The sequence below is a fragment of the Myripristis murdjan genome, chromosome 15 (genome assembly GCF_902150065.1).
Source record: "Myripristis murdjan chromosome 15, fMyrMur1.1, whole genome shotgun sequence".
In the NCBI taxonomy this organism is placed as follows: domain Eukaryota; kingdom Metazoa; phylum Chordata; class Actinopteri; order Holocentriformes; family Holocentridae; genus Myripristis; species Myripristis murdjan.
Genome location: NC_043994.1, coordinates 1037076 through 1064146, shown reverse-complemented (window position 1 = coordinate 1064146; position 27071 = coordinate 1037076). Strand labels below are relative to the sequence as shown.

The 27071-nt window shown below is 41.5% G+C and overlaps 1 protein-coding gene across 1 annotated transcript in view; it reads left to right on the top strand.

Annotated features, from left to right (window-relative positions):
- pcca (propionyl-CoA carboxylase subunit alpha) overlaps positions 1 to 25426 on the top strand; it is a 42462-nt gene extending 17036 nt beyond the window's left edge. The window contains exons 9-23 of the mRNA XM_030070225.1: positions 643 to 721; positions 969 to 1071; positions 2044 to 2138; positions 2938 to 3088; positions 4677 to 4820; positions 6879 to 6953; positions 11448 to 11516; positions 11670 to 11745; positions 12478 to 12691; positions 14962 to 15064; positions 15935 to 16033; positions 16492 to 16545; positions 20851 to 20991; positions 21555 to 21632; positions 22628 to 25426. Coding sequence (XP_029926085.1) covers positions 643 to 721; positions 969 to 1071; positions 2044 to 2138; positions 2938 to 3088; positions 4677 to 4820; positions 6879 to 6953; positions 11448 to 11516; positions 11670 to 11745; positions 12478 to 12691; positions 14962 to 15064; positions 15935 to 16033; positions 16492 to 16545; positions 20851 to 20991; positions 21555 to 21632; positions 22628 to 22696 — 1550 coding nt within the window. The 3' untranslated portion in view covers positions 22697 to 25426. The remainder of the gene's footprint in view (positions 1 to 642; positions 722 to 968; positions 1072 to 2043; positions 2139 to 2937; positions 3089 to 4676; positions 4821 to 6878; positions 6954 to 11447; positions 11517 to 11669; positions 11746 to 12477; positions 12692 to 14961; positions 15065 to 15934; positions 16034 to 16491; positions 16546 to 20850; positions 20992 to 21554; positions 21633 to 22627) is intronic.
- Positions 25427 to 27071: the final 1645 nt, after the last annotated feature.

Below are 27071 nucleotides of genomic sequence, written 5' to 3'. Positions count from 1 at the left end.
GAAATCATAGGCTGTGATGTTGCGTAGGTGCACGTGATGCAGCCTGTCAGAGCCGAGCGACTCCAGTGTGTCATTCAGTGCAAAATAATTAGGTCAAAAAAATTTAATATACTGCAAATACTAGTTGTTTATGTTTATTTATAATTCATTTAGGTGGACGAGGCTACCAGGTAGCCTACTGCCCAGTTAATTGATCTAAAAATAGTAACTTTTTTTTTTGGTATTCCCGCCGCCCCCCGATTAGTCGACTTTTGGTCGAAATTTCAGGACTTCATTCAACTAAGATTTTATTTGGTTGACTACAGCCCTACTTGTAATATATGTAATATACAAATTTATTAGAGGGGAAAATCATGACATGTTGATACAACTGGTTGGATGTTTATTTGTCTCGTTATAAAGAAGTGTCAGTGTGATGATGCTCAGAGTATGTTCAGAGCTGTGTAAACTAGCCAGTTGTAAAGTAAGCGACTGGCAAGAGTACAGTGGGGTTGTTACCTTGTTTACTAAGTGATGATTGTGACAGCGCCCATTGATGGTTGTCTTGGGATCACTGACAGTGATGTTGCTGCAGCGGCTTAGTGATGACTAATGGTTGTTGCTAGTTAATCCAGTGGTAACTGACAGTTGTTTTGTTGCTAGGTTACCCGGTGATGATCAAAGCGTCTGCAGGAGGAGGAGGGAAAGGAATGAGGATTGCCTGGAATGATGAGGAGACAAGGTATTCTCTCCCATTGTATCTCTGTCATCCATGTTTTTAATACTTCCCTCTTCTCTTTTCCTATCCACCTCTTTTTCTGTCTTACTGCATCTTGGTTGTTATTTATGTTACTCTACCACTTTGTCTACTACTTTATTTCTGTATTTTTGTCTTACTCCACCCCCCTTCCTCCCGCTCTGATTTTCTTGTTTTGGTGTGTGTGTGTGGGTGTGGGTGTGGGTGTGGGTGTGTGTCTGTGTTGTTCCAGGGAGGGTTTTCGATTCTCATCCCAGGAAGCTGCATCCAGCTTTGGAGATGACAGGCTGCTCATTGAGAAGTTCATAGACAATCCTAGACACATAGAAATACAGGTATACCACACATATAGAACAAAGTATTTTCTGATTTTCCCCTTGTAAAGTCCATACAAATCCAGAGGAATCTACATCTTTATTTCTCCATTTTGGTTTTCCATCTACACTAAAATGGTGTTTTTGTTTTCCAAAAGCATAGCAATTTAAAAACAGTCTCTCAAGTGAATGTATTTGAAAATGCTGGTCTGACATTGTGGTATCAGTGAACGCTGGGAAAAAGGGGTTTTGTGACATGACACATGAATGCCATGATCATGGCTGGAGCGAAACAATCAACATTGGCGGGTGAAGTAATAAGTATTTTCTGCGCATGGCAATTAAATAAATTCAAGTGGCATTTTGGTCTAGCCTGGTTTCCAGATCCCATGAATCACGCTATAATTCTGTAGGGTCTGGCCATATCTCAATCAGAGATGATTTATGCCATCTATGGGCCAAAACCATTTGCCAGCGTTAAACCAATCATTGTTGGGCAGGCATTACTACACCAACAACAATTTTTAGGCTGGCTGATTGTCTTTTAGTGTGTCTGTGTCGTAACATTTCTTGGGAACAAAGGAAATCACCTAATTTAGGTCACCGTTGATAACATCACAACTCTTCATTGCCACTGCCATGTTAGTCTACTTCTGTGAAGTGAAGGCGTCATCAGCCATTTAGTTGACTGGACACTCAGACATCACAACACAGATTCCAGTCAAATCTACCCACGGGAAAGAGCGTAGTTCAAGAGCTCGGGAATCGCCATGTCATTTTAAAAACGTGGGCACTGCAGTTCTCGAGGACCGGGTCCAGGCTAGTGTTGGTGTAGATAGTCAGCTTTTCCAAAAATTTCTAGTGCTGTGCTGTTGAAATACTAGTCCAATTCTAGTGAAAATGCTGGTTTGGACAGAAAACAGTTTGACATGAAAAGGGCGTTTTAGATTGCTTTTAGAGCCAAACTCTTAGTGTCTTTGTGTGTATGTGTAGGTGCTAGCAGATAAGCATGGCAGTGCTCTGTGGCTGAATGAAAGAGAGTGCTCTATACAGAGGAGGAACCAGAAGGTGGTGGAAGAAGCTCCAAGGTCAGTACAAATCCCAGCCTCATCTGCCAGAAATTTGTGAAAAGAGCACAATGTTGTAACAGGGGCATATGGATAGAGCTAAGGATGAAACCTTAATCAGTGTCATTATTAACACCAGTGTTTACCCCACTATTTCATATGAAAATGATTGCTGTTAAAAAGGTCTATAGACTATCACCGTGATGTTGCACAAACAACAACAACAACAGCCAATTATGGGTAAACAACTGTCTGTTCATTTGAATTGGAGCAGGTTGTGAGATCAGAAGATAAGATTATGTCATTGTTATGTAACATTCACAGAAATACAGTTAAATTAGATGGTGTGAAAACTCTGACTGATGGGGCGATTTTATGATTACTTGATGTTTATGTATTGCTCAGCCTGCATCTTGGATGAGCCAAACTCTTAACAACAGTGCCATCTGCTGCCGGTTGGGCCAACTGCTAGTTTTAGGTTGGTAGTTTAAGGAGGAAGTTTGCTCTTCTCAGATGGAAATCTGAAAAATCTGAGCTCACAACACACAACAAGATTTGGCCATTTTCTCTTGAGCTGAAATTATACCACAGCTGCTAATAGTTTTTTAACACCATTTGCTCCGTACCTTTGAACATTGTGATTGGGTGTACTGAGTCCTAAGTGAGCGTTTTTCTAATCAGCACCAGAACAAGGACAGCTGAACATAATGATACAAATGAGTCATGGAAATGGGAGTAGTAATGGAAAAGAGTTGGAGTTCCTTTTTTGTCTCAGTATTTATTTTGTAGACTGTAAATACTGTTGTTGTGTGTATTCCAGCACATTCCTTGATCCAGCTACACGACGGGCTATGGGTGAACAAGCAGTACAGCTAGCTAAGGCTGTTCAGTATTCTTCTGCTGGCACCGTGGAGTTCCTGGTCGACTCCCAGAAAAACTTTTACTTCCTGGAGATGAACACACGCCTACAGGTCAGTGTAGAGTGTGTGTGTGTGTGTGTGTATCTGTGCAGGCGTTTTGTATTGTGTTGATCTTACATATAGTAACAGCAGCAACTGATGAAATTAATGGGAATATTTCCCTGCTAACAAGCACAGAGTCTTTGTACTGCACCCATTTTAACTCTATCTGGATTTTGGGTAGGGCCTGCTCACATCAGTGCTGTTTGCTCCGTATCGTGCTGAAGCAAAGAGTAAGCAAAGGCTAGCGTGGTGCTGGCCTGCCGGATCTGACAAGTGCACCGTGCACACAGACTGCCATACTTTCATTACAAACCGACTTTTGTTTATACGCGGTTGCAGCAGCACCATGGACAGCGACACAGACAACATGGTTGATTATTGATTGCTCAACGTGGCCATTCGCCGGTCATCGCGCTGCACGGATTAAACAATTTTGCAGAGGCAGGAGGAAAGTTGCATGATTTACGTCGTATCCACATTCGCGCGCTGCATGTGTGACCATGCATGTGCTCGTGTATGCGCCCGTACCGTGCTGGAGCACACCCCAGAGCGGGGGGAAGTGTACTGTATTCAAGCACGGTACAGAGCGATCACACTGGTCAAATAATCCGGATTTTAGGGGCAAACGTGCTTGGGCACGGTACAAACTTGGTAATGTGAGTAGCTCCTTAAACATCTCTGTTAAGCTAAAGTGGTGACATTACTTTTTTGCTTTTTATCTTGATGCACATTGAGTCTGTGGCTGTTGTATGAAATGTGCTATATAGATAAACATGACTTGACTACTTCCTGTTTACTAACACCTGCCAGTTTGGAACAAATAGCAGGAGTTTAAGTTTCACTTTCACTTTTTTCCACAGTTTATTTGGCATTTCTCTTTGATAGAATGTATTGTAATGTTAGAGCTTGATTCCCACCAATTTTATAATGTTTGAGGTGCAGGAGTAAAGAGTGCCATAATGCAGGGCTGATAGTATTCCAGCGCCATGCCGGATCTCTGGTGTCCCAGCGTGACTGCGAAAAAAAAAGAAAAGGGGGGTTCGCCCAGATTTATCTAACGGACATTTCTCTGGATCCAATAGAAGCGCAGCTTTTGTTCTCAACCACACTAACAATAGGCCTACTAGCCAATCAGAAGTAGGGTGGGGGCGGGACTTGGGTGTTGCCAATCAGGCGCTCCACGTGCCATCAAAAGTGAGCCTCATTAGCCTACAGAGACGCACTGCATCCCACAGGATGGAGCGCAGGTTCCTGAAGCCGGGGGAAGACAGCAAAGATGTGGATAAGGGCGTTAAGAATAAATGGTGCTGGGCTTGGATAGAAGAGAATGGGAGCAATGTGGCAATAGATGGTTACAAGATAATTAATAGGGTTATTTTCAAATAATGCGTATATATTATATGTTGAAATTTGCTGCATACATATCACCCTCCACCCCACTGGGGAATGGAAAAAAGTTGAGGCTCAGGATTTTTTTCTACTGTCAGCCCTGCATAACAGAAACAGAGCTAATGAGACTGAGAGTCATGAAGGAGCACTCTTATTTGTTGACATAAACCATTATTTTCTTTGGCTAACCAGTGACTTATGACCCCAGGTGGAACATCCAATCACAGAGTGTATTACTGGACTGGACCTAGTGCAGCAGATGATCCGGATTGCCAAGGGTTACCCACTACAGCACAAACAGGAAGACATCCCCATCAATGGCTGGGCCATTGAGAGCCGTGTTTATGCTGAGGTATGTGCCATTCATCTTTACCTTGTGGGTCTATTTGTCTCAATAGTTTGCAAAGGTCTTAGAAATATTATGAACAGCTAAAATGACACGAGTGAGAAGAGATCAAACTGAACCGATCTCATTTGGAACCAGGTTTTGGGGGGCATCCGTATCCATTACACTTTTACAAAATGATATGATAATATGATATGCTTATCGACTCTGATGATACACTGATGGCAGTTACAGCTCAGTTCAAAATACATCTATGTGTGTGAGCCATATCTGTTTCTGTGGTATACTTCTTTACAGCTGAACCCTCATTCATGTTTGAGTGTTAAGGGTTAGATGTTTCATTTCTTTTCATTTTTTACTCTTATATTAGTTTATTGTGCCCAAATCCTGTTGATCACTGTTTGTGCCATTTTGTTGTTGTCCTCAAATCCAATTTCAGGTGTTGTTGAAAAGATCTAGAAAAGCCTTGAATTTAGCTTTTTAAGATGTGCATATACAGTACCTTGTCATCATTCATCTCCACAAATTTGCATGCAGTTTCATAAGTTTTTGTTCTAGTTATAGATCAGTCCTTTTAATATATTATATATATTTTTTTGATTTGATCAACATCTAACCACTGAAACTTTGTCTTTTTAAAGGCAGAATGAGTAGGATTTGTCATTGCAGTTTGTAAACACAACATTCAAAGTTGGCCCCTCCTCCCTGGCTAAGCTAACCACTGGCAGCCAGTTTTTATTTCCTAGGTTGGCAATGGCAATAAAAACACGAAGTCACACAGTCCTATGAAAAAGTTGGCCCGCCAGCACCTACCTGTGCAACAGAAAACAGGCCAGCACTGTGTTGCTCTTCATCATCATTGTCTTCCTCAGTGCTCGCTAGTGGGTGAAAGCCAGTCCCAGCTTTGTCCACTTGGCATTTCAGCTAAATTTCCTTTTCCTTCTGTGGCCCATATCCGTGGTTTTTCATGTCTTCCTATTGGATATCGTGCTATCAGTATGGCACTGTGTGCTGTTATTGGCTGGGAGCTACACACCCACTGCCCAAAGGCTGATGCCCAGATGAGTCCCGAACCCAACAAACAAGAAAATCCAGGCAGAGGGCAGGGTCTCTGCAGGTACACACACCAACACACACTTCTAGTGGCTCATAAGTGATGATGGAGAGGATTATTTTTGTATGAGTCTGTTTTTAAAGAAAATCCTACTCTTTCTGCCTTTAAAACGCATCGTTAGAAACCATAATCTTAAGCCAGCAACAGGAGCAGCAGCCTTTTTTTTTTTTTTTTTTTTTTTTTTTTTTTTAGTTTTCTATTATTGCTGCACAAAGAATAAAACAAACTAACTGGTTATGACCTCTACAGCTCTTCATCAGGGTTTAAAATGAGAACTGATCCCTCAGCTGAACCCCCTGAGTAGGAAGCGTGTCTTATTGTTCATTGAGAAAAGGCAGATGACATCCGACATGAATTTGGAGGCCCCTCCCCTGACAACATCAACAAAAAGGGTCAAGAAGTTTATAAATTGATAAAGTATCAATTGGTAATTGATTTTAACCCTCGTAAAGCCTTAAGAGTCAAAACGACCCGAGCATCTGCGAGTCTTTTTTCTGGGGTCCTGTGGCACGTTCGGGGCCGAGGCCGGTGGGTCCGGGGGATCCGGGGGCATGGGGGAGCACTGAAGGCTGCGACCGCCACCATGGAGCTGAGAACGAGCCAAGGGCACACCACAGAACCCCGGAGAAAAGACTCGCGGACGCTCGGGTCGTTTTTACCCCTTAAGGCTTTACGAGGGTTAATTAATGATTTAATTGTTCATAGCATGCATGTGGCATGTCTACGTTAATGATGTCTCCAGAATTTTTTTAGAAATGTGCAGGAAACTTAAAAAGTTGCATTGCGTAGTGAAATGATTTCTGGATTGATAGTAGAAGATAGAGCTCTTCTCATTCTGCCGGGGTGAAAAGGCTTTAATCAACAGCAAGTATTCATTGTATTCCATGTATTTCACCCCCACCCCCATCCTTATTACCTTAATATTTGTCTTTTCTGTCTTTTTCTGACAGGACCCCTACAAGTCCTTTGGTCTCCCCTCCATTGGACGGCTGTCACAATACCAGGAGCCACTTAACCTCAGCAATGTAAGTTTGTTTGTGTGTGTGTGTGTGTGTGTCAATCAATCAATCAAACTTTATTTATATAGCGTCAAATCACAACAGAAGTTATCTCATGACACTTTACATAGGGTTGGGTATCGTTTGGATTTTAACGATTCCGAGTCCAATTCCGATTCTCACTATCGATTCCTGTTCTAAACGATTCTCGATTCCGATTCTTTGAGATGGAGGTCAACAGGTCACAGCCTATTTATCAGGAGAATTTTTTCATTTGAAAAAGCTACACAATGTACATTTGCAGGTGTAAACATTGGTAAAACATTACATAAATCGGTCTAATTACACAATATAAAAGTGCACATATTGATGTCAAGTATTTGCCATTTTCTTAAGACATAAGATATCTCTAGTAAATTTTTTGAACAGAGCATGAGAGCAATGTGCAACAAATACACAAAAACACTTTAACATGTGTCCATATATAGTGATGTTTTCAAATGAAATGAGCACTTTGCCAAAGACAAATCTGTCAGCAGTTAAATCTGAACTGTTACTGTGTAGATAACAAGTAGCTACCAGGGGTCCGTTTCATGAAGCAGGTTCAACAAACTCCAAGTCTTACCCTGAACTCTGAGTGGATCTACTCTGAGACAGGAAACTCTGAGTTTTGGGTTCCAGAATAGCTGATTTGAGTCAGTTTGATCAACTCGGAGTAGTTTCACCTGGAGGTAAGCGCGTGACCCTCAGCTGTAAAAAGACAGCGTCAATGTAGCCCCGATTTAACGAGTCACCATGGCAACGGGGATGCGTCGGGCTGCGTTTTTCACCCCAGTTGAATTGGAAATCTTAATGCATTCATACAGCGAGTTTGAACATGTTCAAAATAATAATAATAATAAAAAATGCAACACCGCTGCAGCGGCAAAGGAGGGGGAGACGGCCTGGGAGAGAACATTCCTGCTCGGGTCAATACGTAAGTTTAAATGGAGTCCGTTGCAATCACAATAATATTACAGGGGGAAAACTGCTTGAATGGTAGCCTATTAATTTATTTCATTTAGGTACAATCCCGCGGGGGAGAAACGCACTTGGCAGCAGCTTAAGATGAAATATAAAAACATTGTTCAAACAGGTAAAACATCTATGCGCATCTTGTAACCATCTCCTGACGAATATTTAATTCTCTGCGCAGTAACACTGCACCTTCATCCACGGGATCGTTGTCGAAAGGACATGCCATGTTCGTGAAAAAAGTCGCCACGCCAAGTCTACTTCTGAAAGGGGATGCAGCCTTTTCACCACATAATAAGACAAGAATAAGACAACCATAATTTCCATGTACCTGATTCTGTTTGCAACGAGGAGTTGCTGGCTGATGATGAAGGTTGACTGTCCGAAGTGTAGGAAGCAACGGGAGCAGGAGAGCGACGCAACGAGTTAAACACAGTATACTCGATTAGTGTTACACCATGCAGGCGAGGGTGTTTTGTCATGTTTGTCGTGCATCCTCCATTGGCAGAAATTGTTTTTTCGCAGATGTTGCACTGTGCTACTCCGTCCTCTTTCAAATTAAAATGAAGCCAGACTTTCGGGTGTTTTTTGCGGTCCATGTTCGGACAAGTGATGATCTTGCTAGCGGAGGTGCGGAGGACGCCGAGCGGAGTAATATACGCCCCGAAAACATATTAGTGTGGGCACTCGGAACCGAAAAAAAGAATCGAAATTCAAAAATCTCCTTAACGGTTCCAGAACCGGACGTTAGGAACCGGTTCCAAATAGGATTTGGTTCTCGGTACCCAACCCTAGCTTTACAGGTAGAGCAGGTAAAGACCACGCTCTACAAATTATAGCAGAAAAAAAAAAAAAAAACAAGAAACCCAACAGATTCCCTCCTGAGCTCTTGGCGACAGTGGCGAAGTAAAACTCCCCTTTAACAGGAAGAACCCTCAGGTAGAACCAGACTCAGAGTGGGCAGTCATCTACCTCTACCAGTTGGGTGGGGAGGGGAGAGAGAGAGAGAGACAAAGAGACAGAGACAGAGAGTTAAGGACAAACTGTGTGTGTGTCAGTGTATGCCTGCATGCATGTACTTGCATGTAAATCATAAATATTCTAAATTTCTAAATTTCGTTGTGCTTTTTTGAACAATGACAATAAAAGGATTCTGATTCTGATAAATATGCACTAGAAAAGATTTTTTTTGTTTAAAATTGCAGCCATTTCCTTACTGACACAGTGTGGCTGCAACAGAGAAGATCCCCAAACATCCCTGTCTAATTGAAAGTCTGTAGATTCACCCTCTTGAACTGGGGAGTGTATTGTTGATCCAGAATGTCAAGTTACAGCCCCAACATGTCTCACTCATCTTGATGAGCCCTGGACATGGCATCAGTGCTGAGGGTGAAGTACCTGGCATCTGTAAAGCCACCAGTGGTATTGGAGAAACCGACAGAGAACCATACTAATCTGCAACTAGAAAGGTGGTCCTCAGTCGAGTCCATACTGCCACCAGCCAATGAGTGTGTAAGGTTATTGAGCTCTTTCTTGCCCCATGAGCACAGTATCCACAAAAAGCTTTCCATGTCTTGTGAATCTGTTTGGAGGTTATATGCCTTTTTGTGATCAATATTGACCACCGCCATGCCCCCTTTTGATCAGTCACCATGAAAAGTGTATCAGCTCTTCCTTCACCCATGGTAAATGAGGGATCCAAGAATGCGCACATACAGCCGCAGCCTGTCCACATAACATCATGAAACCTGGTGGGAAGATTGGTCATGGGTCAGGGTTGCACTTACCAGCTTGACTGTCTGAAAGGGAATGGGGCTCAGCACCAACAGGACCTTAATTACAAACACATACATCTGACACCGTAACCTCTCATCCAGTCTGCTATTGCAGCTGTGAAGTGCAAATTTGAATTCAAAGTCTGTAAACAAGAGTTTCTCCCGGTCTTGCATTGTGAAATTATGTATTGTTTGGACCATCCAAAAGGGTTTAGACTTTTTTGTCTTGAACGACGTGATTTGGAAACTGTAACTCTTTCATCAAAGGTGCAGTTTTCAAATTGTCTTTTGACTATACTTTTACTATTTGGAGCAGAGTGTTTTGTTCCTGTTTTTTTTTTTGTTTTTTTTTTTATCTTGGATGCAGATGTAAGATGTAAGCTCTGGTCTCTAACTGAGTGTGGTCACGTAGGTGTGCTTGGTCTTGCTTTGGAAGTGAATGGTGTATGACAGTCTGTCCATCATGTGTTGCACTGCCCCCTTTAGAAATGTCCAGTTTAGCTGTAGTTTCGCACTCAGATAGTTTTTCAGCATCCAAGAGAACAATTTGGCTGCTTCATTCAGCTATTTTAACATTGTTGCAAACTAATTTAAAAAATATTTTCAATGGTGGGTAATATAAGGTTTTCAGTAAAGTCTTGGCAGTAGTAACAATAACGCATAGAGGGCCATATTCATTTAGCCAGAATCTGTTATTAATAGTTAAAACAGGGGTGTCAAACTGGTGCCATGGAGGGCCAAGAGGCTGCGGGTGGTGGAGTTTTTGGTTGGAATGAAAACTCTCCTTGCGTTCCAAATTGCATACATATACTTTTTACTTTTAGTATGTACTGCAGCTGCCCTTACAAAGTATGTAGTTTAGTATGAAATATACATGCGTATGCATCCTATTGGGACACACTACATACGTCCTCCCTGACCTCTGACCCTCTCACTCACTTCCGCCGCCACTTCCGTAGCGGCAAATTTGAATGTTGTTGTCAAAATGCTGGTGCTGTTTCACACTGCACTGTCCTCTGTCATATTTCTGATCTTCTGTCTTCCTGTCGCTGCTGCTGTCACTGACGAGGATTGTGTGATATGTGTGTTTTGTTGTCGTCCGTATTTGGGCGTGGTTTGTACACGCCACTCAGTCAGTGCGACGTAACGTCCGCTGCGCATAGGATTGTGGGTCAGAATGGCCAGAGCAGCATGCTGAAATCCATACTGCGAAATCTGACCGGATGCAGTAGAACATCCTGGTACTCTTGGCATACTGCATCTGACATACTATGTATTGGGACATACTAAATCTTTTTTTCCCTACTAAATAGTATGGTAGTATGGGTATTGGAACGCAGGGCTGCAGCCTCTCGGCCCTCCATGGCACCAGTTTGACACCTCTGAGTTAAAAGAACCAAAGCATTTTATAGTAGGAACATGTGTAAACATTTTAATAAAATGTATAGTCTTACAATAATTTGAGAAAACCTACATTTGAGGACATTTAAGGTCCATAAAAGCATTTCTCAATTATCCAAAAACTGAATTCTATCAATTTCAGAGGAATCATTCTTGATTAAGAAGTACCAGCGGAGTAAAAAATTGTTCTTAGTAGTTCTTAGTAGTGGACTTTTGGACCCCACAGTCATGAATCAGATCAGCGTTTGATGTCAGTATGTAAAGACAAAGTAAGGGTTAAATTACCACGATGAAATATCAACATTTCCTTTTCTTCTCCTTGATCTCTCAGGTACGTGTGGACAGTGGCATCCAGGAAGGAAGTGACATCAGCATCTACTATGATCCTATGATCTCCAAAGTCAGTTCTTCTTTATATTCAATGTATTTCAGAACATTTTGGTATACTGTTCTACAAGGGGTTGGAGTAATACAACTCTCTTTAAAGAGTGACTTTAACAATTATTATTGTTCATAAAAGGTCTCTAACAGTGGACCATTGTGTCCTTAATAGTTGGTTACCTATGGCGCTACCCGAGCCGAAGCCCTTGCCAAGATGGAGGATGCCCTGGATAATTATGTTATCAGAGGTACACCAGCAACTTTAAACAGTGCAACTACAGATAAGTTAACTGTTTGAAACCCAGGAGCCCTTATTTCGCCCTCTGAACAAAATTCACTTGGTTTTTATTTTTCATTTTTGGGGGGATTTGTTAAAAAACAATTTAAGGGTAATTTTTTTGGTAATTTTCTTGTAATTAAATTTTAATTCTAAATATATGTTTATAATAATCACAAATAATTTTCTTGCATTTGTTCTTTTTCTGGTCATTTTTGAACTTGTTACATGTCCTTTTCTCATAACTTTTTTTCTCATCACCTTTTTTCCTATGTTTTGAAAAAAATCAATTGAATTTGCTTACGTTTCAGCGTTAAATGCTTGTGAAAGGCATCTGAACACAATTTAAACAGGAAATCTTGCAGTCTGGCATCATTGGTCTGATGTTAAAATGTGTAGTTTTAATAGTTATGGATATAGGTGTCCTGTAATTGTAAAAATATTTTTTCGCACAGTTTCTGGTAATTGTTTTGCAATTTCTTTGTTGCTATTGCTCCAGTAACTTTTGGTAATTTTCTAATAGTTTTAAAAAACTTTTTCTAATACTTTTTTCCTATTTTGAAAGAAATTTGTCCTTTGCATTTGAGCCATCCAAGATACTCAGAGCAGTGGGCAGCCAATATGTGGTGTGGAGGGACCAAATCCAGTTGTACAGGCATGACACATTCTATTTTCATAATATATAATATTTCTCTCTCTCCAGGTGTGACCCACAACATCCCTTTGCTGAGGGAGATCATCACCCACCCCCGTTTCATCTCTGGGGACATCACCACAAATTTCCTGCCCGAGGTTTACCCCAGTGGCTTCCATGGTCATCAGCTGGCAACGGACAGCCGCAGGGAGCTGTTGGCCTCGGCGGCAGCACTCTACATTGCTGCTCAGCTTCGCTCCCAGAGGTTCCTGTGCAATCTGAGGTAAGCACTCCAACCAATCAGTGCAAACTCCTTGCACAGTCACAGGTAGTCAGGTGCTGGAAGGCAGCAGGAACTAAGACAAACAGATCCTCCGCACACTGACACAGATTTTTACTTAATCACTTTATTTCGAGGGAACAACGCGTTTCGCCTCAGCGTCTTCAGGTTCACCTCAGGTCTGACCTGATCGTTTCCAGGTGTGTTTTTTAAATGCTTGTTGGTCACTTGACCAATTTCACTCTTAAAGCCCGACTCAGGCAGAGAACACATCACAGTGTCCTGTGAAAAATACAAGGTATAATACAGTATACTGGAGCACAAACAAGAAGCAGAAAAATATTAACCATATTATAAAGTTTCAAAACATAGCGCTGCATTGCTGTAACCTTGTATTTTCACGGGACACTGTGAAGTGTTCTCTGCCTGAGTCAGGCTTTAAGAGTGAAATGTCAGTGGTCAAAACTGCTGTTTTCAGCTGCGCTACCACTCTCTGCTTGCATTTTATAAACTGGTATGGCAACCTGGCTAAAACATGTGGGAGTGCATTAGAGCTGGGAATCTTTGGCCACCTAACGATTCAATTCAATTACGATTATGAGGGCAATGATGCGATTATAAACTGATTATCGATGCATCTTGATGCATCTCAATGCATATTTTTGTGATTGTCATTGAATCATTTTTTGCATCATTTTTCCGACGATTTGTTTGTTTGTTTGTTTGTTTTACTGTGGGACAACTAAAACAAGGTGTGAGAGAGCATGGCCTATACCTTTTAAAATAAGCGGGTCGGGTATATTATTTTCATGTATTATTATCAGTGCCGGCTCTGCCTATGTTGGCGCCCTAGGTGAAATTACTACCTTGTGCCCTTTCAGGTCATTTATACGTGGACCTGCGCACCACTGACATGTATGTGCGTATGTGCGTATGTGCGTGTGTGTGTGTGTGTGTGTGTGTGTGTGTGTGTGTGTGTGTGTGTGAGAACGGGAATGACAGGGAGAAGGAGCGCTATGCGGAGATGAATGAATGGAACAATATTTATATTTCAAAATCGTGTTGGGGGTAAAAAAGCGGAATCAATTTGTGGCGCTTGGTGTTGATTGTGTTATGTGCACCACACACTGGTCTATGTATGGGAAACACTGATTTGTAGTGAACTATGATTAAAATGAACGCCAAATAATTAATTTACTGTTTACTGTAATTTCGTGTTGCCAAAATATTTCAGTGTTTTGTGACATAACTTACACACTGTTTGGCTCTTATCCAGGTCTTGTGTCCCTTCCTCTTCATAAAATCCGAAAGTTTCCAAACACTCGATTTTAATGCAGAGGCTGCCGGTTTGATGTTTCTTTCAGCTTGTTCAGCTGTCTTCACATGATTGTTTTCTGTTGTGTGCGCCCTGTAATTGCCCGGCTGGACACTGCACTCTCATATTTAGGTTCCGCGCTTTTTTTCCGCAATGTAACTGCCCGGCTAGACGCTGCTCATATACTTCAGTTGCGCATTTTTTAATCATTTTATAAGCATCGATTATTGATGTTAATGCATCGATGCCGGCTCGCCCACGTCCGCATCGCGATGCATCTAAAAATCGATTTTTTCTCCCACCTCTAGAGTGCATGCTGTACTGCTTATCCAGTGTATCTGTCAAAGTTGTAAACGTGTCACATTTTGAATTACTTTTATATGGAATTATGCTTTCAAACATTTCAGTCAGCAGTCCCTGTCAGGTGGTATTTGGCTTACTTGCCACACTGGTGGTCGGAAGTTTAGCTATGCAGCTATCGTGTATGGCTTCGTGTTGTTTTTTACATGCTGATACAGATTAGTGGTGTTGCCCCAAGTTGTAGCAATACTAGCAAGGCATATTCTGCACAATACCTGACGCTGTGTAGCATCTTCTTTTTTTAAAGCCAACCCAACTTACTGCTCCTCTTTTACACTCAGGTTTCCACAGTGTCAGATTCTGTTGAGCCTGAGGCCATTGTACAACAGGTCACAGTGTAAAGTGCCAAGTTGTTGCTTTCTCATTTAGCCGACTGCTCTACTCTCGATTACATGCCATATCACAGTATTATCTCAAATGCAATTAATGGTTCATCCCCAGTGCACAGTTTAATAGACAACACACCAGTAACTCAGTTGAAGCGCTGTTGTTGTCCCAGGGCAGTGAGCAGGACATGACAGGAAAACAGGCTCCTCACAGCGGTGACTGCACTCCACTTAGTCTAACGTCTTTGTATGCTTGTATGTGTGTGTTTCAGAGTGTCCACCATCCCTCAGGAGCGTGGCAAGTGGGAGTTGTGTGTGGAGCTGGGAAAAGACCGTCACAATGTAGAGGTTACTAGATCAGGAAATACCTACACTGTGAGTCTCTCTTTCTCTTTCTCGCTCTCTGTCTGTCTCTGGTTTTCTCTCCCCCTCATACACACACACACACCCAGAGTGATATATAGCGGTGTGGGTATCACTGAAAATGTTTTGACACTCATGCTTCTGTGCACACTTTGGAATGTTAAAAAAGTTAAGTGGACATGCAGTCTCTCATGCAAACTTTAGACCATGTGTATGCACTTTTTTCTGCTGCGGCAGTAGAGACACAGGAAACGCAGGGGAAAGAGAATGGGGTGGCATGCAATAAAGGGCTCTGCTTGGAATCAAACCCAGGCCACTACAGTCAGGACTAAGCCTTTATATGTAGTATACACACTATCAGGTGAGCCACCAGGACGCCCCTTCTATGCACACTTCTGCTTGTTTTTTCAGTTGCCTAAACCAAACGCCAAATTACAGGGAGGAGCCAAATCTTTAAAAATGAGACTATAAATCAACTCATATTGAAATTGGTATTAATATCTATGGAGTTTTAAACTTTACCTCTTAAATACTTTGTATGAGTCACTGTCTTTTGTGTCCTGCAATGTTGTTTTATTTTATTAATAATTGTTAAAGAGACCTAATGTGAGTCTGAAATACAGTTTTATACACTATGAAGTCTTCACAGATAATTTCACTGCACAAGGGATTTACATGAAATCACATAATGAACAATTTAAAGAACTGCATGCAAAAGAGCTGATGTGTTGCCACAGTCAGCCTAGTATTATCCATAAGGCCAATGGCAGCAGGCTTGCCTAGAAAAGTCTATTTGACAAATGAAAATGTCCTTATTGGTTATTACTATTGGTATTGATGATTATAATGTGTGCTATTATCAGTACTTTTCCCTCTGTGCAGGTGGAGGTGGATGCAGGGAGGGTAGAAGTCAGCGGAGAGTGGAACCTGGCCTCTCCTTTGTTGCCACTCACCATCAACGGCACACACAGGATGCTGCAGGTAACACACACAGACTAGATTTATATGGGAATAGGTGCATGCTGTGGTACATCTTATTTTACATTAACCACATATTTAACTTTTTGAAAGCTCATAATGTATTCCTCCCAATATCTGCGCATTCCTTCCAATCCAACTCTATATTACAGAAAATGCCCCGTAACTGTTATTGCTGGGACAACACTGATGATGAAAATTGCAAAAATAAGTTTACCACACCATAGATCCTAGCTTCCTCTCACAATTCTGCCATGAAAATAGAGCTCAATGTCTCTAGGAAATTGGCCCTAGGAATAGCATAGTGTCAGAGAATGAGAAGTGTAAATAATGAGTAAACCCTCGCTTGTAGGAAAGGACTTGTGAAATTGAATCTGGGCTGCCAAACGTTAGTTATGGCATCATTTATAGATTTTGTTTGACAGTTGTGTGCTGCAAATTCTGTTTGTCCTCTGTTCTAGTGTCTGTCCAGAGAAGCTTCAGGAGAGATCACTGTGCAGTACCTGGGCACATCGGTAAGGCTGCCTGTGTGTCTGGATGTGAGATTTTTAATTCTACATCCACTGCCTCTTTACTTTATTCACAGTTTAGACTTTGGTTGGTGCCACCTGGGTTTTGGCTATACATTGTTTAGACTTTACCAGGAAGGATGCCAAATGCAAAAAGCATATGCAAAAGGTTCATTCATTCATTTTACAAACTGCTTATCCTAGTTAGGCTTGTGGGAGGTGCTGGAGTCGATCCTGGAGCCTCACTGAGTGGCAGAGTACGTGAGCGGTTCGGAGCGGAAGAAATAGTCGCACCAAACTCACGCAGTAACGGCAATTCGCTCGCACCGCCCCGCTCCAACCATCCTTGCGCCCCGCACCTCGCACCGAATCGCTCACCCCAATTCCCCTAAATACCGCTCCGCAATCGCTCCGCTCATATTACTATTAATGATGATTCTGGGTTACAGTACAATAGGTGAACAGGCAGTCAACAACAGGCTAACCCATAGCTAACTTAGCCCACCCACACAAGCTGCACAACAACATAAAACAAGTGACGTCTATGTTAACGTTAGCTAACGTTACCATGGTTACAGTAAGGCTAACAGTTACCGGTATTCCAACAAGACCATCGGATAACGTTAGCATGACAACACATAACTTACCTGTTCCGCAGGCGAATCTGTGATGTGTCTGTGATCTGTGCTCTGCGAGGTCCCCGCCTCGGTGCTAACAAACAAAAATCTAACTAATAATCCGGGATTGCTGTGTCCAGTCCAGTCCACTACTAATAAAACAAACCTTGACTCAGTCATCGAGCTCCAGCGCTTATGAGAGAAGTCCTGAATCACCCAACTTATTAGCTAGCTTAGCTAGTACTACCAGTAGCAGTACAGCTGATGCCTGTATCACGAAGCAAGCTCAGTTTTCCCTGGATCTCTCAGACCGAACTGGCTACACTGATGGAGATCATGGTGATCGGGGATAACCGGTATCACGACGCTGGTTATCAACTCGCTCAATCGATCCAGGTTTGCCTCATAAAGAGCCGTGAACGTGCACGTATAAGGGGCGGAGTCTGAGGCAGCTGACCAATCACAAACATGAGCCACAAGGAAAAACACAGCAAGTTTCACGGCGGATGAGCAGCGTGTTATACTGGAAGAGTATATATATATATATATATATATATATATATATATATATATATATATATATATATATATATATAAGCAGGGAGCAGGGGTAATTCACCACTCGCTCCGCACCGGAGCGATGGAACGGCAGTAAAGAAACCCGCACCACCGCACCGCGTTAAATAACGACGCACCGCTCCTCGCTCGCTCCAGCTCCGCACCACTCATGTACTCTGCTGAGTGGAAAGGACCAAAATGCCTGAAAGCAAAATTGACCTTTGGTAGAGTGTTGGGTTGTATACAGTCGAAATCTAAAGTTTGTGAACGCTTTGAAATTTTCTACACATATGTTTAAATATCATATGAAACAAAATCCTCTCTTCATGAAAGTCACCATAACTAACAACTGTAATCTCATTTATCTTAAAACATGCATATCATTGGAGAACATTAGACTATGTTGCATAAAGCCTACCATTAATGAAAATGAGGGTCAGAAAAAGTAAGTGAACCCCAGGCTAATGACTTGGTTAATGAGCTCTTTGGAGTCAGACTTGGAGACTTGGAGACACACCTGGAGTCCTTTTTAATGAAATGAGTTTTTAGGAGGGGCTTAGAGTTAGTTGGATTGATAAAAACACTGAAAAGTTTGAATTTGAGCCCTTGACAAGTACTTCATGCAAATGGAAAACATGCCTCGTAGTAAGGAGCTGTCTGAAAACCTAAGATCAAGAATTGTTGATTTGCATAAAGCTGGAAAGTGTTACAAAGTCATCTCAAAGACTTTGAACATTCATCAGTCCACTGTTTGGCAGATTATCTACAAATAGAGAAGATTCAGTACTGTGGCCACTCTACCTAGAAGTGGGCGACCCAGCAAGATGACCCCAAGGGCTCAACGTAGAATCCAGTAAAGAAAAGCCCCAGGGTGACGGCCAAAGAGTTAAAGAAGTCATTAGAACTGGCAAACATCTCTGTTCCTGAATCATCTATCCATAAAACATTGAACAAAATGGAGTCCATGGCAGGGCACCAAGGAGAAAGCCACTGGGGTCCCAAAAGAATATTGCTGCCCATCTGAAGTTAGCGAGAGAGCATCTGGACACTCCACAACATTATTGGGAAAATGTTTTATGGAGTGATGAAACAAAAATAGAATTATTTGGGAGAATGAAGCAGAATTATGTTTGGCGTGAAAAGGGCACTGCATATCAACATCAAAACATCATCCCTACAGTAAAGTACGGTGGCGGAAACCTCATGATTTGGGCCTGCTTTGCTGCGTCAGGGCCTGGGTGACTTGCTATCATTGAGGAGAAAATTAATTCTCAAGTATATCAACAAATTCTCCAGGACAATGTAAGGATGTCTGTTTCTGAGCTGAAACTGACAAGAGGCTGGGTCACGCAGCATGACAGTGACCCCAAACATTGCCCAATGGTTTCAGCGGAACAAAATCCGCCTTTTGAAGTGGCCAAGTCAGAGAGATGTAAACCCTATAGAAATGCTGTGGATTGACTGGAAAAGAGCCATACACAGAAGACAGCCAACAAATATGGAGGCGTTGAAGAAGTTCTGCCAGGAAGAGTGGGCAAAAACCACCTGCAAGATAATGCAGATCTGATCTGCGGGTACCGAAAGCACCTGGTTGAGGTCATTGCTGCAAAAGGAGGGTCAACCAGTTATTAAGACCAAGGGCTCTATCTTTCACACTGCGCTACCTGTTGCCACTACCTGCTACCCATGAATTACGCATTTAGCAGCTTCCCTAAACGGTATCTTGCGGCCACACTACCCGCTATACATTACGCCGACTCTGTTATTTGTGCCTGGAGGTGTGTCCGTGGGCGTGTTCATGCGCTTTCCCTGCAACTGCTATCTTGACCACACACGTTAGGGAAAGTGGATAGCGGGTCCTCAGGACCATCCGCTATCCCATTTGGGCTTTTACAGGAGCATGCCCAGGCGGCTTCAATGCGCGTCCACTTGGACACATGGACGTGCACATGCGGCTCCACCTCCCCAATTAACTCGCCTATAAAAAGCCACCTTGCTTTAGCCTCAGTTGAACCCCTGAGGAAATGGATGTTAAATGGATAGTACTAAATCGCGACCTCCCTCTCTCCATCACGGGTTTCGGTTTGCAGATTTGGGGTTGCGCATGCTGGTCTTAAAGGCAGTGGCACCTGGCACACTGATTGGTTTAACTGGCGTAACACCCAAAACACGCCTATGCATAATGTAACGGTGTTTTACAGATAACGGCAGGTGTGCAAGATAGCAACTTTTGCGGGGGAACGCCTTTTACGCAATGCTAAATCCCCAAATAACGGGTTTAGGGACTCTGACGCAAGATAGGGCCCCAAGGGTTCACTTACTTTTTCCACCACCACTTTCAATGATGATTACATTTGTTAAATAAAGACATGAAGAATCATGCTTTTTTGAGTGTTTTTGAGTGTCTTGCTTAAGCTCATGTTGTGTATTAATACCTGTGACATAGATGCAGATCAGAGCATGTTTAATGGCCAAATCACTCAGAAAACCAGAATATTTTTAAGGGTTCACAAACTTTAGATTTCAACTGTAGTTCCCTGGGCTTCATGTGAGTTCACATGGTGGTGAAAGATCTCCATTGATTTTGTATATGATATGATTGTAATAAATTCAGTGATGGCAGAAAGTAAAATGGCCGCCAAGTGGTGGTTTTGCAATGGCTCCCTTTCTGAAAATGTTCAGGGCTTTTTCCAAGTTTCATGCTTTTATGAAAAAGTGAGCATCATTTTCACATATCACCCGGACTACTTTGTACCTTTCCCTAGTGAAGATATCTTTCATCACAAATATTTTTAATAATTCATTTTTTGTTGTGATGGAACTGTCAGTAAAGTTATTCAGTCATTCCCAGTCAAAGCAGCTCTAGAATCTAGAATTTTTCTTATTATTCTTTCATTTATTTATTTATTTTTAAAATAAATAGCACTGTCATTAGCTATATTGAGTCAAAAACAGATTTTTGGTTTTTGGTTTTGAAATTGAAATGAAATCAGTTCTAGGTACTATTAAAAGGCCTCAAATTTGGCTTTTAATATTTGAGGAATTAAACAAAAACTTCAGCTTGGCATCAGCCTGAAGTGCTGTGCTCTTATGAGTCTCATATCTCCTTGTCTTGTGCTTGTGTTTGTGTATGCAGTTTAAGGTTCGTGTTCTGTCCAAGTTGGCTGCAGAGCTGGATTCCTACATGCCAGAGAAAATTCCAGAAGACACCAGTAGCATCTTAAGGTCGCCGATGCCCGGCACAGTGGTGGCTGTGGCTGTCAAGGCTGGTGATACGGTATGATTTTTTTTTTTCATTATTTTGTAGGGGGGGTTTTTTTCATTACCTCTGCCAGCATAGATGGACATGGGTTGTAATTTCACCCCATTCCATCTGCGTATTTGTTTTGTGGTGAAACACAAACAAATAGAATGTTTGTTGATCTGTTTGCACAAATTGTGAAAATTCTGTGCACAAAGTAATAAAGATGAAGACACAAATGTACAAAAACAAGTGGGGGATCTATATCTCGTACACCTGAATACATCCTCATGTGGAGTATGTATATTGCGAGGGATTTGAGAAGCTTTTATACTGTTATTGCTAAATGGACAACATGCCTTTGCCTTTGGCTGTCGGTCATTAAAACCCATATAAATTTACTGTGCATTATAGTGTAATGCACTTCTTATTCTTCTTTAGTGGATCTTTGATATGCACAAAAAGCGCTCAAAGCAAAATCAATACATTCAGCCATCACATTCAATCAATGCAATCACAAAAATGTATTTTTATCATGAATATTGCATAATGTGTGTGGAACCAGCCACCAGTTTAATGCAACATGTCTGTCTGATTAGGTTGCAGAGGGTCAGGAGATTTGTGTTATTGAAGCCATGAAGATGCAGAACAGCATGACTGCTGCCAAGACAGCCAAGGTAACATATTATAACTTGTTCTACAGTAACAAGTTATAACTAATTCCACTATCTATGTACAGTACATTCAGAAAGTGTTCAGATTCCCTTCACTTTTTTCACTTTTGCTATGTTGCAGCCTGATGCTACAATCGTTTAAATTATTTTTTTCTCTCATTAATCTACACTCTTTACCCCATAATGATGACGTGAAAACAAAATTTTAGAATTTTTTGCAAATTTATTAAAAAGAAAAAAATGAAATCTGAATACTTCCTGATTGCACTGTAGTATGTAACAGGTAACTCCTCCAAAGTGTCAAAAACACTCTGGAGGAGGCAGGTGTATCACTGTCCAAGTCTACAGTCAAGAGATGTTTGTGAGAAAATAAATACAGAGGATATACAGCAAGGTGCAAACCACTGGTGTCACTCAAGAACAGCAGGGCCAGATTAGACTTTGCAAAAAACATCTAAAACAGCCTGCCCAGTTCTGGAACAAGGCCGCTGTACACCACTGTGGTGGTGTACAGGGTCAAAATTATAATTATTGCATCACTGTCCAAATACTTGTGTAATATTAGGCCTTAAAAGTCATGAAGTCTTAAATTTAAATATATAAGGTCTTAATTTCCACATAAACATTTTATCAGATTTATTTTATGCATCTTTTAATGTCTTTTTGTTCAAATTACTGAAGCTGCAATTAATGTTTCTGTTGTAACAAAACTCTTTAAAACCTAAACTTAATCTGTTGGGAAAATGCCTAAATAATGCAATATAAATGGCTTGTGATTCTTTATATAGATTTGTGTTCAACCTGTATATATGTTTGTGTGTGTCTGTCCATATGCTCTCTCTCTCGCTCTTTCTCTCTCTCTCGTTTTCGCTCTCTCTCTCTCTCTCTCTCTCTCTCTCTCTCTCTCTCTCTCTCTCTCTCTCTCTCTCTCTCTCTGGTTTTCGCTCTCTCTCTCTCTTTCGCTCTCTCCCTCTCTCACTCACTCTTTATATTTCCAGGTGAAGAGTGTCCACTGTAAGCCAGGAGAGACGGTAGGAGAGGGTGACCTGCTGGTAGAACTGGAATAAAACACAACCCTTTACCTTTGACCTCTAACATCCCCACCACAAAGTCCAGCCTTATTTTCCTCTTCCTGTCCAAAGAGGAAATTCCACATCGGCAAACAGACAGGACAATGAGAAATGTTTGTAGATGAGAAGACGCATTCCGGTGTTTCTCTCTTTGGTCGGGGGAGGGGGCTGTGGTGTAAATTAGATTTGTTTGATTTTCAACTTCCATACCTGTGTAAGCACTACTCTGCTCTGACCTTGTATGTATATTGATGGCTGAAGTGATTGGTGCTAAAATAAACTTGCACATCAAAAACCTTGCCAACAGTTTTATCTTGTATCCAGCATTAAATTTGTTTAAAAACTTCTGTCTTTTTGTTTCAAGATGTAACTCTGGTTTCATTGCCGTTTTTGAAAGAAATAACGTTAACATCAATTATAAGTGAAAATTGTTAAATTGGAAAAAAAATCATCTTCCAGTGCAGTGACATAATTTGCTTAAAAATATTATCATCTTGACCTGATCTTGAAGTCTTGATACAAGATAAATCCCTTGCCAAGCTGGTTATATTTTGGAATATATCTTTCATTTCAATCCTTAAGGCTGACCAGTGGAATAGTGACAGTTGGTGCCACAGCCTCCTGGTTCAGTGATGGGTTAATACTGTGTTTATGCCATATCGCTTGCCTTGATGACTTGAGCATTCAAGAATTCATTTGAATTATTACATCTATCGAAACATTGGCAGGGTAACAGCAGACACTAAAAGCAATGCCAGCCTGTAGTATGAATGAAGAAAGAAATGTGGAAAAAATGTAAAGAAGCTTATATACACCATCTAGAGACCTATAAGACTTACTGACAATACTCCCATGATGAATGCCATGCTTGTCAAAATCTTCTGTTGGTAACATTGTGTGGCAAAATGGGAGAAATCGTGCAGAAGTAGCATATCAGAGTTCCCAAGTTGTAAATACGAGTCCAGGGAAGAGTTTTTGTTTCCCAGTTAGAAAGTATGTATTTAAGGTTTTAATGATATGGCATGAACACAGTATAAGAATCTGGTATGGATTGGTAATCTATGATTGGCTGAGAGTTCAGTGTCAGTATTGAGCTGGCTTGCTGAATGACTGTTAGCCAGAGTAAGGCTCCAGCTGTGCCTTGTGCCTCAGTGGAGGATTTCACTTGCATTTATTTTGGTATTAAATAGTACAGGTAAAGGACTTATATTTGCTTATAATTCACCAAGGAATGTGTAAAGAAGGAATAGGCAATAAGCATAGCAACAGTGTTCCAAACTTGCGCTGATGCCAGACTTGGGTGCCACTAATATTAAGACAGGCTTAAAATCCCACTAGAAAGCACTATACCTCTGCCATTTGAACTTTGACATGAGATTCAACTATGTACCAAAACACATTTTACATAATGCGGACTAGTGTTTTTTGTCCTATGTGCGCATTTGTGATTACAGTCCCAAAAGCTTAGCATGAAGCTCAGCTCTAGCTAAAGAATGCTAATTTTAGCTTTTTAAAATACCAAATATGAGTTAACAATAAACAGATTACTCATAATTCCAACACCTGAGCTGGGCCCTAAGATGTTAAAGAAGGCATAAATTAAATAAGAGGTGGCAAACCATTCAAAACAATGACAGCTGCTCTGAATTTTCCATACTCAGCGCCTAGAGCTCACATGTTACTCAATGCATTGTCTGTCCCTTCTTTATATGTTCCTTGAGTTACACCACAAAGTTGTCTTTGTTCAGAATTTGAAGCCTGCTAAGTTCAAGGGCCATTGCCATTTTGGATACTTCTCACCCTGCACTGTGAGGGCATTGCCAGAGAATTTGTCAATTGCATCTTGCACATTTCCAATCACATCAAGCCCTCAAGAATTAGAGCCATTCCAGACCTCGGGAATCACCACATAATTCAGAAAAGTGGGCGTGGCAATGCATGAGGGCTCTATCTGGATGCTGGTGCATGTATCTAGCCCAGAAATGGGATCCATAATAATGCTGTTTAAAATCACTGGAATGGGTGCAGTTAACATCTGTTACATAGATGAGACTCATTTTGAGTGAGTTTGTGATTGGGAGGGGAGCAGTCTTCATTGCAACTTTAACTGTCATAACCATCACTGTCTGACCAATAGACTGGGAAAAGAACAGATTTCATGTCAGCCTCTGATATTTGAACTGCCACTTCACCTAAATTTTGCTTAGTTTTCTAATGTTTTGACCATTCTCCAGAGGTAGCCAGAGAAGTTCTCCCCTGTTGTGACTTAATGATGTATTGGGCATGTTGACTGTCCACACTTCCACCATCATGGTACTGGATTAGAATGCAACTGACTTCCAAACAGTGTGTGATTTGTTTTGTGTTTTCCAGACATTAATGTTGTTTTGTGTTAGTATCAGTGGTACAACATGGAATTGTTCTTCTTCTGTTCCCTATATTCCTGATCAAACTGCTATGTCACCATGTCAAGAATGACAGATAAGATGCAACAAACTGAAAGGTCTACTGATGGACAGGAAGCTGTAAGAGGATATGTGATGTTGGCAATTGTAAAGAGTTTCATTCTTCTCTCTGTCACAAAGTGAACCCAGCGTTTTGTTCTGTGAGGGAAATAAAATGTTTTTTTTACACACCTACATCCACACTCAACCTCTTCAAGGACCAGATTCATAATGACCTGCTCTACAAACAATAATAAATTATTTATTTTTTGATGTTTTGGTATTTGCTCTCATAAGGTCATCATTTTGATGGATCAACATCTTGCAAGCACTGATTGAATTTGTATTGATCAAAACTAAGCAACTCGGTGACTTCAGAGCACTTCAGAGCTTACCATTGACCCCAACAACAGATGCAACCATTCTCCAAGGTTTATCTTTAGAAATTTTATTCCTTTTGCCTTTCAAATAAAAGGTGTATAGAGCTCGGAAGCTTTCGAATGAATAGAATCAACTTGTTGTCGATTTCTTTATGAAAGTATATCATGACAGTGTGGATACCTGACAGAAAATGACACTGAATCCACATTTTTGCCAAGATTTGGGCTTTTAAAGGCAGTGCTCTTAAACTTTTGATCAGCTGATGAACAGCCTATTTCAGTTTAATGGTTGTTTGCAATAAATTGCTTACAATTTTTTTTTTTTGGTCTTACTCCCATTTCTTCTTTTTGCATTTTGAAGCTCTACTTAGAACCTTCTTAAGATCTAACAGTGCAGAATGTAAATTCTTGCAATTTTTCAACTGGTCTGGAAAAGCAGTTTGCTTGGGAATACTCTTCACTGACTGTAAAGTTCCAAATATGGAAGTTACCTACAGTCAAGTTTTAGAACAACTGACTGTTGACATCACACACAGTCAGTCACTCTAGAGCAGGGGTGTCAAACTGGTGCCATGGAGGGCCAAGAGGCTGCAGGTTTTCATTCCAACCAAAAACTCCACTAGGTGATTTCACCGATCACCCTACCTCCAAACAGAGAGGCGGGACAAATCAGTGAAATCACCTGGTGGAGTTTTCTTGGCCCTCCATGGCACGAGTTTGACACCTGTGCTCTAGAGCAGGGGTCACCAAGCCAGTCCTCAAGGGCCCTCTGTCCTGCAGGTTTTGGTTTCAGCTCTACTCTTTCACACCTGATCCATTTAAGGGCTTCATGCTGATTGGCTGAAGCAGATCTACCTGAACAGGGCGTGCAGGAAGATGCATGGGCATTAATTGGGTCAGGTGTGCAAGAGCAGAGCTGAAACCAAAACCTGCAGGACAGGCGGTCCTTGAGGACTGGGTTGGTGAACACTGCTCTAGATGAATATTGGAATGGTTGAAATGGTTTTCACTTCACAGGTGTGCCTTATCAGGGTTAATTAGTGGAATTTCTTGCTTTATCAATGGGGTTGGGACCATCAGTTGTGTTGTGCAGAAGTCAGGTTACTACACAGCCGACAGCCCTATTGGACAACTGTTAAAATTCATATTATGGCAAGAACCAATCAGCTAACTAAAGAAAAATGAGTGGCCATCATTACTTTAAGAAATGAAGGTCAGTCAGTCCGGAAAATTGCAAAAACTTTAAATGTGTCCCCAAGTGGAGTCGCAGAAACCATCAAGCGCTACAACGAAACTGGCACACATGAGGACCGACCCAGGAAAGGAAGACCAAGAGTCACCTCTGCTTCTGAGGACAAGTTCATCCGAGTCACCAGCCTCAGAAATGGCAAGTTAACAGCAGCTCAGATCAGAGACCAGATAAATGCCACACAGAGTTCTAGCAGCAGACCCATCTCTAGAACAACTGTTCAGAGGAGACTGCGCCAATCAGGCCTTCATGGTCAAATAGCTGCTAGGAAACCACTGCTAAGGAGAGGCAACAAGCAG